This window comes from Gopherus flavomarginatus, chromosome 3, assembly GCF_025201925.1.
Source record: "Gopherus flavomarginatus isolate rGopFla2 chromosome 3, rGopFla2.mat.asm, whole genome shotgun sequence".
Taxonomy (NCBI): Eukaryota; Metazoa; Chordata; order Testudines; family Testudinidae; genus Gopherus; species Gopherus flavomarginatus.
In genome coordinates this window covers 27,334,873-27,350,411 of record NC_066619.1, presented here as the reverse complement: position 1 = coordinate 27,350,411, position 15,539 = coordinate 27,334,873, and the positions used below count along the sequence as shown (strand labels likewise).

The 15,539-nt window shown below is 42.5% G+C and overlaps 1 protein-coding gene across 2 annotated transcripts in view; it reads left to right on the top strand.

Moving 5' to 3' along the window:
• Nucleotides 1-15,539, top strand: part of NUP155 (nucleoporin 155) — a 59,563-nt gene that overhangs the window by 23,119 nt on the left and 20,905 nt on the right. For both annotated transcript variants that reach the window (XM_050943770.1, XM_050943771.1), the window contains exons 15-21: nucleotides 1,336-1,430; nucleotides 2,040-2,128; nucleotides 7,434-7,496; nucleotides 7,588-7,738; nucleotides 9,684-9,750; nucleotides 11,522-11,640; nucleotides 11,860-11,963. In XM_050943770.1, the coding sequence (XP_050799727.1) occupies nucleotides 1,336-1,430; nucleotides 2,040-2,128; nucleotides 7,434-7,496; nucleotides 7,588-7,738; nucleotides 9,684-9,750; nucleotides 11,522-11,640; nucleotides 11,860-11,963 (688 nt within the window). The remainder of the gene's footprint in view (nucleotides 1-1,335; nucleotides 1,431-2,039; nucleotides 2,129-7,433; nucleotides 7,497-7,587; nucleotides 7,739-9,683; nucleotides 9,751-11,521; nucleotides 11,641-11,859; nucleotides 11,964-15,539) is intronic.

Here is a 15,539-nt window from a genome sequence, read left to right as displayed (position 1 = left end):
GGAGGTAGTGTCCAGTCTGGGGACAAGGAACAGGGAGGCTTAGATAGGGGGTGGGGTCCTGGGGGGCAGTTGGGGGCAAGGGTCCCAGGAGGGGGAAGTCAGGGGACAAGGAGTAGCGGGGTTGGGAGTTCTTAGGGGGGCAGTCACCTAGCCCTCTCCCCTGAGTCCTGACCCTCCCCCCACACACACACCACGCCCTCTGCCCTGAGCCCCACACACACCCCAGGACCCTGCCCTGAGACCTGTACCTCCCTCATACACACCCAGCCCTCTGCTTGACTCCTTCATCTCCAACCCTAGCCCTAACTCTGGCACCCTCACTCATACCTAGCCCCCCCCCCCCCCCTGCCCTGACACCTTCAGCCTCCAGCCCTCTGGGTCCTGGCTGCCGGCCCCACACAGTCCGCTGCTGGTCGGGGGTTCTGGCTGGCGTACCCTTGCCAGCCAGGGTCCTGGCCACAGGCCTCGCTCAGCCCGCTGCCGGCCTAGGTGAACAGAACTCCAGACCAGCAGCGGGCTGAGCGGGCCGGCAGCGTAAGATTGACATTTTAATTTCATTTTAAATGAAGCTTCTTAAACATTTTGAAAACCATGTTTAGTTTACAATACAACACTAGTTTAGTTATATAATATATAGACTTCTAGAGAGAGACCTTCTAAAAAACATTAAAATGTATTACCGGCACGCGAAACCTTAAATTAGAGTGAATAAATGAAGACTCGGCACACCGCTTCTGAAAGGTTGCTGACCCCTGATATAGATGTTTATCCTTCTTAACTAACTTAATAAACTCACATTTCCATATGAGTATAATACATCTTATCTATACCTATAAAACAGATTTTTTCCATATATTTCATCTACTGCTAACTTCTTTAACCTGCCAAAAATTAAGAACATTCATATAATGCTTTCATGAATCACTTTACCTGCCACAGCAGGATCTCTTACTGTGACTAACTATTCCTTTCTGTTTAACTGATGAGACTCAGGCTATGTCTACACTGGAAATGCTAGTGTCACTTACTACAGTGATGGAAGGGGTCCTTCCATCACTGTAATAAATCCCCCTCTCCAAGAAATGGTAGCTAGATTGACAGAATAATTCTTCCTGGTTCAGCTTAACTACATCACACAGGGCGTGACATTTTTCACAGCCTGATTGATGTAGTTAAGCTGACCTAATTGTAACATTGACCAGCCCTTAAGTCTCCTCACTGTTGAGGCAAACAGAGCCTTGAATATTTTGTGAAGGATCAGTATAACTGCTTCAAACTTTTTAACACCATGGTCTAAATTATTGTCACTCTGATAGAAATCATGATTTCCTACAGGAGGACCAGGCCTGTGCCACTTGCCTTATCATTGCCTGCTCTACTGCTGCTTGTGATAGAGAAGTGTCTGCCTGGGCTACCCGAGCATTCTTCAGGTAAGTTTCATTTAATTTGTAGATTGTGCCTTGATCTTTATGTTTAAAATCTAATGCTACTACAGCCACAAAGGAATGCTCTTGCTGTGTTTACAGTGGGCAGGAACTGTTTGAGTTCTGTGTAAATATTATTTTAAAATTAGTGTAAACGTTTAACAAAGTAACCTGGAACATGCATTTTAAATGCAACTGATCATGCATATCTACTTAGTTAGAAGTGAGTATGAAACTTTTTTGTTTTTTAGAAGTTGTAACTTCTGCATAAAACTCATGCTCTGCCCCACAAAAAAAATCAACAAATAAGAATGTCTTAAATGTTAAGAAAAAAGCATGTGGAATTGACCATCTAATTTGTGTCTGTAATAGGATAATGACCTGTTGTTCATCTAACTTGTAATTATTCAGTTTCCAAATTTGGGTGCACAAATCAGTCACACCGTCACAAATACATTTTTCTGAAAATTTTAGGTCAGTATTTTTAACTCGAGAAATGAAAAATTGCATTATTTTCTGTTTGTTTAACCCACATTTAATAAAATAAAGCCTGAAAATCAGATGACCTAAGTATGTGATATGCAAAGAAGTTAGTCTTTGTCTGGCATACCTTAGGTATGGCGGAGAAGCACAGATGCGATTTCCATCAGCTTTGCCTCCTCCAAGCAACCTAGGACCAATTTTGGGTTCTCCTGTTCCTGCTAGTGAGTAGCAAACATTTCATTGATTTTTTTTTTCTGAATTTTCACAACTTCTTGTATCTTTACCCTTTCTTATTTATATGAAATATTTTCCTTCTTTTCATTCACTGCCTCAATTCCAAGGAATAAATCTGCTAATTATCAGGGTTGAGTTTTTCCATTACTTTTCTTTTTAATTATTTTGGATTTAGGGGTTCACTGATGTGATTCTAAAACATGTCCAGGTGGGTGATGTAAGAAATGAGAAGTAAAATAAGTTAACTGTTAAGATTTTTGTAGCAGTTTTCCCCTTCCTAGGCTTCTGCCCCAACACACGGTTCTTGATCAGTCTTCAGTGCCACAAGAGAACTAGTTCTGTTACCTGGCCTGTCTTAACCCCCTTTGAACTTTTAATGTGATGCTTATTAGAGGGAAGGGCTCTCTGTATTATTCAGATCCAAGTGAGGAACAGGGGTGCTGGATCAATTTTTATGGTGGGGGTGCTGGGACCCATTGAACCAAACTATAAACAATGAAAACCACTTCAAGCCTGGGGATGCAGCAGGCCCCCTAGTTCTAGAACCTGTGGTTATGAAGTGAGCAGTTTTTATGCAAACATCTACAAATAGAACCTGATCTTAACCCGCAGTGCCCCTTTATTCCAGTCATAACCAGTCTCTACATATGAAGTCTGTCATGATTAAACAAAGAACTCTGATTATACCTGTCAGGGTTCCCTCCCCACTCTGAAATCTGGGGTACAGATGTGGGGACCCACATGAAAGACTCCCTAAGCTTATATTTTACTAGCTTAGATTAAAACTTCCACCAGGAACAAATTCCTTTTCTTGTTCTTGGATGGTATTGCTGCCACCACTAAGTGATTTGCACAAAAATTCAGGAAAGGGTCACTTGAAGTCTCTATTTCTCCCAAAATATTCCCCCAACCTCCTTCATCCCCTTTCCTGGGGAGGCTTGAGAATAACATACCAACCAGTTGGTTAGCAGTGTGAGCACAGGCCAAACCTTTTATCTTAGGATACTGAAAATCAATCAGGTTCTTAAAAGAAGAATTTTATTCATAAAGGAAAAGTAAAAGAATCACACCTGCAAAATCAGGATGGAAGGTAACTTTACAGGGTAATAAAAAGATTTTAAACACAGTGAATTCCCCTCTGGCTCAGCTTCGCAGTTACAGAAGCAGAAATAAAACTACTTCTGTAGCATAGGAAAATTACAAGCTAAAACAAAAGATAACCTAACGCATTTCCTTGCCTCACTTACAATTTCTGTAATTCTTAGATGGATTATTCCAGGTTTATTTTCAGGAGATGTTGTCCCTGCTTGGCTTCTCTCTCCCTCTGGAGAGGTAACAAACAAAGAGGGCCACAAACAAATCCTCCCTCCTACCCACCTCCCATTTGAAAGTATCTTCTTTCCTCATTGGTCCTTTTGGTCAGGTGCCAACTAGGTTATTTGAGCTTCTTAACCCCTTACAGGTAAAGCGATTCAGTACAGCTGCCCAGGAGGGATTTATGTTACCCATATCTCTCTGTTTCTGACAATACCATTAAACTAAATTTCATCTGATAGAATTTTAACCTAGCTCTCTAAAGGTGAAGGACTATTGAGTTAACTTACAATGTCCTCTAGCCTGATCTGACACACAGTTTTGATTTTTCGTAAAATAAAGTAGTACGACAAAAAGGTTCTGATATTGTTATGAGAGAGAGAATTTCATTGAGTGTATAGAACACAATCGAAGACAACAGGTTCCATATTCAGCCCCATGTCTAACTGAAAGGAAGCATTTGGGAAAGTGCGTTGCATTGGGATGAGGCCTGTTGCAATGAATAGCCCTTTCCTTTAATACTCTTAGCTGTGGTTTATAAAACACGAAGGAATTCAGCCATTTTAAATGTTCAGTTAGTGACACTTTCCAAGCTTTATGATTTTGCCTAATATAAAGCTTATGCTGTGGAATAATATTCTCCCAGCAACCTGTGGTAGAAAGAGAATATTTAATTTCTGTTTATACTGGAGAAGCAGGGTTTGGTTGTGTGGAAACATAAATATTTTTTAAAATAAATTTTAGTGCATTTGAATTTATACAGTGCCCAACAAGATCTCTATTTGATTGCCTAGTTTGGGTTTGGGATGTAACTGTTCAATTTTGCAATCCCTTAGCCCAAATCAGATCTCTCAAGGGAACTCTAACATAAAGAGGTTATTTGAATCACTGTATTATGGGAAGCACTGATACTGCCTGATACTTTTTCATTATGAGTCTGTTTTCAGTTTTTTATAATTTTTGCCAAACTTATTTGGGCTGAAATTTTCCATACCAAGTATCTGCCTAAAGCTGATTTTTTTTTTTTTTTTTTTTTTTTAAAGATTCAGCTACAACATTTCAGCCTTTTCCAAGAATGAGTAGTAAAATTTTTGCCTATGTTTTAAACAAACAAACATTACAGTTTTGTTGAAAAGCTCTAACACCTCCATGCTTTGGAGTAGGGAATTGGAATTTGGAAGGAGGTTGCCCTGCTGTTGGAGGGTGTGTTTTTTGCCATCCCTGTGAAAATTTGCCAAAACTTGGTCATGTTACAAGTGTTTGAAAAATCTTGGTCCACACTTGCCCAGAAGAGACTTGTTAGTTTGGCAGCTAAATTCTTTGAATCCCTCTGCGTCTTCTCATCATTCCAAACTGCAACTAGGCTGCACATATGCTGTCCCCACAGAGCAATAGCATGTGGGCCAGCCCAGAGCTGAGCAGGAATTTTCCAGCAGTTGCTCCTTCTTGGTGCCAGAGGCTGCTGTGGTGCAGGGCACCAGAACTGAGATCAGAGAGACAGTCTCCTATGCTTTCAGTGCTCCCCTGCTGGCTCTAGGCCAGGGGTGGGCAAACTTTTTGGCCCGAGGACCACATCTGGGTATGGAAATTGTATGGCAGGCCGTGAATGCTCACAAAATTGGGGGTAAGGGTTCTGGCTGGGGGTGCGGGCTCTGGGGTAGGGCCGGAAATGAGGAGTTCAGGGTGTGGGAGGGGACTCCGGGCTGGGGCAGGGAGGCTGGAGTGCGGGGGGGGGGGGGGGGGGCTGGATGAGGGCTCTAGCTGGACATGTGGGGTGAGGCTGAGGATGAGGGGTTTGGGGTGTAAGAGGGTGCTGTGGTCTGGAACTGGGGTTTGGAGGACGGCTGGGGGATCAGGGCTGGGTCAGGGGGTTGGGGTGCAGGCTCCTGGTGGTGTTTACCTCAAGCAGCTCCCTGAAGCAGCAGCATGCCTCCTCCAGCTCCTGTGCGGAGGCACAGCCAGGCAGCTCTGCTGCATGCTGACCTGTCCGCAGACACCACCCCTGCAGCTCCCATTGGCCGTGGTTCCCAACCAATGGGAGCTGGAAGGGCAGCACTTTGGGTGGAGGCAGCATGCAGAGCAGAGTCCCTGGCTGCCCCTACGCATAGCAGCCAGAGAAGGGGACATGCTGCTGCTTCTGCGAGCTGCATGGAGTGGCCCCCGACCCCGCTCCCCAGACAGAGCTCAGGGGCCGGATCCGGTCCATGGGCCGTAGTTTGCCCACCTCTGCTCTAGGCTGTGCAGAGGAGGAGGAGGCAACCTGACTCAAATGTAGAGGGATGAACAACAGGAAGAGGTGATAGAGTGTGGGGACAGGTTAGAAGCAGCAGATGAGAGAAAAGGTAAGCAGGAGTAGATGGTTATGAAGGGTGGAGGAGGATCCCTGAAGCAAGGGATGATAGGAGCTGGGAATTAGCATGTAGGGCTGGACCTGTAGTGCAGGAGAGAAGCTGAGAGCTGGGGATTATGGGCAGGAGATGAGGTGGGGAACAGGAGTGGGGCAGGGGCAGGAGTAGGAAAAGATGGAAATGGACAGGAGCCAAAGAGGATAACAGCTGGAACAAGAGCTGTGACTGAGAGATAGGAGTAGAAGGGGTCAGGGAGAGGCTGGGGAAATGGGGGATAAAGGCCTATAACCATCAGATTGACTCCCCTTCAGAACTTGTAATTTACCCATTCCCAATATTCCTTAGCTGTATACAAGACAGCAATCAGAGCCACTGGCAAAGTGTGTGTCTCCATTCCCCTCTGGTGGCAGGTTGACCCAGAAGATAACAGCTTTCTCCTGCTATGAATTACTCCATTAGCTCAAGTGGTAGAGAACTATGCTGTAGATCTAAAAGTCTCAACCCTGTTGGTGACACGAGGGGGCAATATGGTTTCATGTGATGAAATTGTTTTTTTTTTCTTCTCAAGTCTTTGTTACTTAAAACAATTAGGAAAAATCATCTTGAAAAAATTAAAAGAACATTAAGGTTGCAAAGTCAAGCACCTTACTTAAAGCTTGCACAACCTTAATTTGGCCCCTTATAGGTATGCCTTATGACACAATCTTTAATTACATGATCACTTCCTGTTTTCTCTGCAGTATCGTGCCTCATTCAGTGCACAGGGTGAACCTGCTTCGGGAATGAATCAGGGTTGTGTAGTGAAGGAGCCTGTTGTCTGTAGGAACCCTGCCTCATTTATTGCAGGAGAGGATGGGTCTCATGGTTAAGACAGTTGAATGTCACCCTGGAGAATTGAATTCTATCCCTGCCACAGACGTGTTCTATGTGTTGCTGGGTAAGGAACGTAAACCGAATTTTCCTATGTGGCCACTGTGTGTGCCTCTTTTTCTGGGTACTCCACTTGAGGCGCTTGTTGTCTGGTTTGGTGAAGTGATGAAAATTCACAGCTGCAACTGAGGTCAGTGAAAGCCCCGATCTAAATGTACAAAGTATTATATAAGGCTTTTGCATCCTGAAAAGGTCAGGCCCTAGGCTTTGCAGATTGGACACCTAAAAATAGTTGACACTTTTGACAATTTTGTCTTTAATGTCTGGCCTCAATTCCCATGGGGAATAAAATGGGGATAATACCACCTCACCTCACAGGAGTGTTGTGAAGAGAAAGTCAATATTTTTTTAGCAATGAGAACACCATAGGAAAGCCCTTGTGTTTGGTGCTGAGTTTGGATTGTGTGCAGTTTATGAGGCATAATTAGGATAAAAAGAAATATTAAATAGCTACCCATTCAGTGAGTATAGACCATTCTGTGCACCAAATGAGGCAAGAGTTAGTGATCATGTAATTAAAGACTTTATGGTAATGGATATGTACAAGGGGCCAAACCTAGGTTGCATAAGGTAAATTTATTTCTCATCTTTCTTAACTTCTGGATGCTTGACTTGGCAATCTTAACGTTCTTTTCATATCATGGGTTTTTGTTGTTGTTTTTGATGCAATAGATGTATATATTACTTTCTTTCACCTTAGGTTCCCCTATGCCTATTGGCAGTCCCTATCCTAATCCAAGCTTTTTGACAACACCAGCTCAAGGTATCTTATTTTTTCATTTTTTGTTGTTTTCTCAACTAGATTTATTTTTATAAAAAATAATTGGATTAATCTATATGTGTCCCTGTCCTAGGTTTGCACCCTCCTAGTATGTCAACCCCAATGTTTGCTGCAGGCAGTTCAGTGTCTCAGGCTGGTGCATCCATGAGTGGTATGATGGGCCCAGAGATAGTGTTTTCAGGAAAACACAATGGCATCTGCATATACTTCTCTCGAATTATAGGGTGAGTTGTTCATGTAAAAGATGTTTTGTCACTCAGTTCATAACACAGTCTTTCTGTCCACTAATGGAGTAGTATTTGCTTTTGATACTGTATTTACTGTAGTTTAATCATTAAAAAGTGTGTATTTGTGACTAATGTAGGCAAATTAGTCTTACATGTTAGCTTCTCACTACAAGAGTGTAGTTAGCCATTGTAACATATGTGCAAAATGTCGAATTTATTGGTTCCCTTCCCTCTCTTAGACCTAATAGTACCCAGGTTATCTCACAGAGTATGTCATCACGCATAATAGACGAAGCAAGTAAAGAAGGAGTACGCCACAGCAATTTCTTGTTCTACTTTCTCCCTTACTGCTCCATTTGTTTCCTTCCCTTCCTGTTCATATGGTTTCTGTTATCTCATTCCGTTTACAGCTCTGCTCATAATTGCATTCTGTGGGTGAGCTGGGCAACAGATCTACCTAGGCCCTGACCCTGCAATGGGCTGTCTACAAGCACAGACCCCTGCAAACTCGTTTCTTAAGGTCCAGTCCTGCAAGGTGCTATTTGCTTTCAGCTCCTATTCAAGTCTGTAGGAAACAAGAATGCTCATCACCTCACAGGACTGAGCCCCTAGATTGTAGCCTTCTGGTTAAGGGATTTTTAAAAACCTTGTCCTATTCTGAGCAAGCTGTTAGTGCTTACCAATAATAAATAATGGTATTATTGATCTCTAGTATGCTAGAAGATAGCACTGCAAAAATGGGGATTTTGGCAAGTTTTAGCTTGCCCTCTAACCATGTGGTAGTAGGAGGCCTGTTTAAGAACAGAACCCTCTTTGGTACTCTAAAAGTACTGCCTTTAAGAAAAAAAATGTGTAATATGGCATATATTAGGGGTTCTGAACTTTTTTCTTGCTGAGGCCCCTCTCAACATGCTATTAAAAATGCCATGGCCAGGCAGGGGGGAAATGGGGGGCTCCAGGCCAGGGCATAGGCATAGTTTTACTTCTGTTGGGGGGAGGGGGCAAAGGACTGGCAGGGCTCAAGCCAGCTCTGCACAGCAGGGTCCAGGAAGGGAGCGCAACCTCCACCCCCTAACTCCCTCATTAGGCCACTCAACCTGTCTGGGCTGTGGAGGGATGCAACCAAAAAATATAACTCAAAGAGGGGACTCAGGTCAAAAAGTTGGACAGCCGCTCAGGCTGCAGGGACAGGGGTAGCTCAAGGTGCAGGCAGGGGATAGCTAGGGGCTGTGTGGGCAGGAAGTAGCTCAGCGTGCAGGCAGGGGGTAGCTAGGGATTGTGTGTGGGCAGGGGAGTAGCTCGATGCAGGCAGGGGGTAGCTAGGTGCTGGGTGGGGGCTCCCCGCGCAGCTCCCAGCTTCAGCAGGGCGGGGGGCACTAGGGTCCTAGCTTCAGCCCCCATTGCTCCTGGCTTGGTGGGGGAGAGGTTTGCCAGCTCAGCCCCATGTTGCTCCTGAAATTGTAGCCTTGCGGGCGTCCGCCGGCTTCAGCCCCACGCCGCTCTCGGCTTCAGCACTGTGGCTTAGGGCACTGGATTTCAGCAACAGGGCTCTGTGGACCCCCAGTTGAGAACCTCTGGCATATATGATATTTGCCTGCCTACTCTCTTCAGCGACTACTATTAGCTTATGTGCAAAATAATTTGTGGAAATCAAACCTAGTGTTGTTAAAGCACATAAAGAGGTTTTGTTTCTTTAATTGTAATTTCTATCTACCTAATTCTGAAAGGTACAGTTGCTATACTCATGTTTTTTATGAATCAAGACCCTGTTTTTTACAGGTTGACTCTTTGGGTTGGATTCAGGGTGAGGGGAGAGTTTTTTAATTCATAAACACTGGCAATTTGTATTAGGAAATGGTTTAGAAAAGAAACAGTTTTTCAAGGCCAATGGCATTTTTGTTAATTTATTTGATGTTTAACATACTATTGTCTTGTATTTCAGAAATATTTGGGATGGCAGTATAGTTGTTGAGAGAGTTTTCAAGAGTGGTAATCGAGAAGTTGTTGCAGTAAGTGGGAGATTATTTGGTCTTTTAAAATCTTCCTTAAAGACTTTATTTATTTCTCTCTAGCACTTTTACATGTCCTCTCTTATCAGTGACACTGCATTGTGATACTCATGGCATTTTAGCAGAAACAATAAATATTTATTGATTGTGTTTATTTTTTCTTTATAGGAGGACTGGGAATGGGTTGTAAAATCTTTCCTGTCTAAGTTACTAGTTTTAAGTTTTACCCAAATTAGTGGTGCCTAAAAATTACTAGCTGGTATGTTTGGTGAGTTGTGTGAAATACATTGGTCTTATCTCCTAATACACATTATTTCAAAAGAAAACCCAAACTAGTTTAGTGCATCTTGTTTGCTTTGCTGACAGCCCCAGAAGAATGGCTGAGCAGAAATTGCTCTAATGCTTTGTGCAGCGTCCTAGCTTGTGACCGACTGAGTCAACAGAAGAGCTCTGCAAGTCCATTCAGACCTTTGCAAGCTGCCTCTGTTTTTATTTTTCCAACAAGAGAGAATTTCATTTCCCAATGGTGTCAGCTGGCACTAATAGTCTCTTTAAAAAGGCAAAGAAAATTATATATAATATGCATGCAAATATTCTAATAAACAAAAATCTTCATAATCTCAGATAGTCCAGTCCTGAGCTTCAACTTAGCCCATGGGGCAAAATGTGTAGAGGATTTCTGAGTGGATAAACTTCTAAGTACTAAGCTAATGCCAGCCTCATCTTCTTCTTCAGCCAAATTTAGGTTTGGGCTGTGGTCTTCAGGTGGAACATGATAGTTAAGGCTATGATTTTGGCATGGAAATTTTTGTAAGTTTCATGGCAAAGCTGTGGGGAGGGGGAAGAGGAAGAAAAGTCACAGAAAGGTCGCCAATAATGTAGTTTTTGCTACATCAGCATGCACACAGGCTTTAAAGTCGTAAAAGCAAGTTTACCCTATTCTAGGCTTTGCAGCCTGGCATACATGGTTGAAGTGCCACACAGGTGTGGCATGTCCTCCCCTCATCTCCATCTATATGCACCAGACCTGAATGTCATGGTGACCCATGTACTCCACATTGCTATTGCCTAGTGGGGAGCCAGGTATGTGTGCTGGAAGGACTGCAAAAGTCCAGCATGACCATTCTGGAGTCCCTTCCTCCACCACCTTGTTCCCCCCTCCCACTCCCACTTCTTATCCTCCCTGCTGGTGAGCCCAAGATCCTCAGGTGACGGATCCATCCCAGACTCACTCGGTCCCCAGCACCAAGAGGAGCTGCCGCTGCAGTTCTGGCAGGTGAAGACCCAACTGCCAGCGTGCAACACAAAACAGGACCTGGCCAGCATGCTGCGCATTCAGAGTGGGAGCTGGTGCCAGCTAGCCAGGCTGTGGTGCACTCCTTTCCAGAGAGGTTTGAAAAGGTAGTGAGGCCCCTATTTAAAAAGAAAAACAGGAGGGAGATGCTGCTCCTCCCTGCCCCCCCATCTCTGGCACCTATGGAGCCAGGCCCAGCATCATGCAACAGGAGCTGTCGCTGCAGAGTGAATGTTGGATGGGTTCCTGACAGACTTCATTCAGATTCATGATTACTGTGAACACCATGACCTCCATGCCAAAATCATAGCATTAATGATAGTGCATTAACTCCACATAGCACCTTCAGTATGCTGTCCTTTTGATAATATTGTCTTGGTGGTTTTTATTCTTTAATGACCGTTTCATGTCTCTCAGCTGAAAATTTAAAAGTTTCAGAGATTTGAAATGTAAAGAAGCCCCCTCCTTCTCTTGCAGATTGAAAGCAGTGTTTCATCGCACATGCTAGAATGTGTGTTACAGGAACTAAAAGGTTTACAGGAATTTCTGGACAGAAATTCACAGTTTGCAACAATAGGAGCTCTTGGAAACCCAAGGTAGGATTTTATATGCTTGGTTTACAAAGGACATAGAAGTGTTACTGTTTGAAAATTATTCCATAATGATACAACAGTGTTGTTCATTTTGCCTTAAAGTGTTCCTTTCCTCTCTAATAAAACATATCCACTCAAACTCTCAAACTTAGTTTTAGTTTCTTTTTAAATAAATGTTCAGGGTTTGCACTAATAGCTTCTTAATTTATTTTGGAATTTCAGTTTTAGCACTCCTGCAAACCTGCAGCAGAGGTTACTAGGGTTCATGCGGCCTGATGGTGGAAGTTCTCAGCAAGTGCAACAAGAGCTCCAGAGGAAGTTCTATGGTAAGGGAAATACCCTTGAACAATGAGCATCAAAAGGTGGTGCATCCAAATGCTAATCTCTCAGAGTTGTTCCAGTTAAGAGCCTGAATAAAAATGCAGAATTGGCTTCTGTGAATAAACTGTACTCAGAGATAAGAACTGTACAAAGAACAATATAGTCTGGGTGACATCAACTGTTTACATTTTGCTCTTCATTTCTGACAAGATTATAATATTTTATCAGTACCAACATTTCTGTGTTTATTTCTATGGGGAAATTGAAGTGGGCATTTCTGTATGGTTCCTTTGGGGATGAAGCATGTGCCCAACATGAAAACCCGAATGTAGACAGAGCAACACTTGCTAGTCTTTCTGCTTTGAATTTGATGGATGACATCACTCATCCCAGAATACAAATGTGTATCCTGTTTAGGATGAGTTCCAATTGGATACTATGAGATTTAGTATTCAAACTAGCTCCTTAAAGCAATTCACAAACAACTTTTGTCTGTAAAATGAATATCAAATTATTAAAGATAGTATCATCTAGCTGTCAGAGGTATGGCAAACCACAGGTCACGTTTCCCCATGACATTTCAATAAATTAAACTAATTAAAGCAGTTTTTAAGCTGCTTTCTCCTCTGTGAAGAATTAGATCAAAATCTTGTGTAGTTGCTAATGTTTTCTCCGTCCTGTTTCTTACACTCAGAAACACTGGAATAAAATAAAAGCTAGACGGTTGTCTGTACACTGGTCTTTTTAAAAAAAAAAAAAAAAAAAGGCTCCAGAGGTGACCCTGGCAATTACAGGCCGGTTAGTACCAGGCGGATTGGTTGAAACTATAGTAAAGAACAGAATTATCAGACACATAGATAAACACAGTATGTTAAGGAAGAGTCAACACAGCTTTTGCAAAGGGAAATCATGCTTCACCCATCTATTAGAATTCTTTGAGGGTGTAAGCGGACACGGGGACAAGCGTAATTCAGTCAATATAATGTAATTGGACTTTCAGAAAGCCTTTGACAAGGTCCCACATCAGAGGCTATTAAGCAAAGTAAGGAGTCGTGAGATAAGAGGGAAGGTCCTCTCATGGATCAATAACTGGTTAAAAGATAGGAAACAAATGACAGGAATAAATGGTCAGTTTTCATAGTGGAGAGAAGTAAATAGTAATGCACCCCAAGAATATGTAATAGTTCCAGTTCTGTTCAACGTGTTCATAAATAATCCAGAAAAAGGGGTAAACAGTGAGGTGGCAGTTTGAAGACCATGCAAAATTATTCTAGACAGTTAAGTCCAAAGCTCACTACAAAGAGTTCCAAAGGGATCTCACATAACGAGGTGACTGGGCATCAAAATGGCAGATGAAATTCAATGTAATGCACAGTGGAAAACATAATATCAACTATACATACAAGATTATGGGGTCTAAATTAGCTGTTACCGCTCAAGAAAGATCTTGGAGTCATGGATAGTTCTCTGAAAACATTCATTCAATGTGCAGCAACAGTCATCAAAGCTAACAATGTTAGGCACCATTAGGAAAGGGATAGACAATGAGATAGTAGCATTGTGAAATTTTCTCTGTAAATCCCTGGTGTGCCCACACCTTGAATACTGCATGTAGTTCTGATGGCCCCATTTCAAAAATTGTATATTAGAATTGGAAAAGGTACAGAGAAGGGCAGCAAAAATGATTAGGGGCATGGAACATTTTCCATATGCAGAGAGATTGAAAAATCGGAGACTGTTCATCTTAGAAAAGAAACGACTAAGAGGGGATATGATGCTGGTCTATAAAACCATGAGTAGTGTAAAGAAAGTGAATAACAAAAGTTTTATTTATTTCTTCACATAACACAAGAACCATGGATCACCAATGAAATTTAATAGGCAGCAGGTTTAAACAAACATAAGGAGATACTTCACACAACTCACTGTCAACCTGTGGAACTCTTTGCCAGGGGATATTGTGAAGGGCAAAATGTAAGTGGGTTAAAAAAAGAATTAGACCCATCCTCTATGAACTTATCTATCAGTGGCTGTTAGCCAGGATGGTCAGGAATGCAACCCCATGCTCTGAGTGTCCCTAAACCTCAGACTGCCAGAAGTTGAGATGGAGGACAGGAGACAGATCATTCAGTAATTACCCTAGTCTGTTCTGAAGTATCTGGAAGACAGGATACTGGACTAGATTGACCATTGGCCTGACCCACTATGGCCATTCTTATGGTCTTTCTCCCTTTTTGTCACAAGTCTCTATACATAATAGGGTCCTCTGTCCATGACTAGGGCTTCTAGGTGATACAGTAATACAGATCATATCTGTGTCATGCTAATTCATAAAATTGTCTGTATTTGTTAATCATAGTACATAGCAGTTTATCTTTTCTAAATGATGCAATAACATTAATCCAAGCAATTCTTCTGTATTACTCCCCATTAATTGATGAAGTAACTGAGACATGCAAAGTCCAGCCATCAAGAAGATAGCAGAGCTCGGTTTAGAACTCATGAATTCCTGTTACCCAATCCACTAGACTATGCTTCCTCCTTAAATATAGGTATTAGCAGGGCCGGCGCTACCGTTTAGGCAGCCTAGGCAATCGCCTAGGGCGCCAGAATAATTGGTGGGTGCCGTTTTGCCGGAGGGGGCAGCAGGCGGCTCCGGTGGAGCTGCCGCAGTGGTGCCTGCGGATGGTCGGCTCCTCGCGCGGCTCCAGTGGACCTCCCGCAGGCACCACTGCGGCAGCTCCACCGGAGCCATGGAGCACCAGATCCTCCGCAGGCACCACTGCGGCAGCTCCACCGGCGTCGTGGGACCAGCGTGCAGGGTGGCGAAATTGCCGTGCGCCTAGGGCGCTCAAACCCCTAGTGCCAGTCCTGGTTATTAGACCTCAGCCAGCACTCAGAAACCAGAGAGGTTGAGGAGTTACTCACGGAGATGCAGCATGAGATCTGTTCACGAGCTATCTGGTGCACATACACAGCAAGGATCAAAATTCTTTAGGTTTCTTCAGTTTATTAATTCTCCCATGCTTTCTCTCTCATTTCTGTAACAAATACTACCAATAGTGTAAAAAAAACCCAATCTTTAAATAGAATAAATGATCAACTGCCTATTCATGTTTTGTTATATTTTAATGTGTGCCTGCCAAAACTGAAAAACTTCCTTTCAAAACATAGTTGTGGTTGCCAAGTGACCAGCAGTAGTTGCATCCTTCATAACATGCAAGCACTTTACCAAAGAAGTGAATTAAGGACATCATAATTATTACATTTCCTACAAAATCAACATATTATATCCAATATAAAGACATTCATATTTCATCATAACACACCCTTAACTCCAATACATGGATTGGGGTGTTTTTACTTTTAATTTTTGTTACTTTGATTTCATATTTAAGTGATGCTGTTAAATAGAAGATGCTATTAATTAATGTATTACTATTATCAATAATTTATTTGTATTACCGTAGCAGTTATAAATTGAAAGAAATTAAGTACATTATTTATAATTGCTGTTTCTAGAATAATTTAGTATAGTTTGTTGAATACACTCCTTTTTTGATTTATGATAAATTACTAAT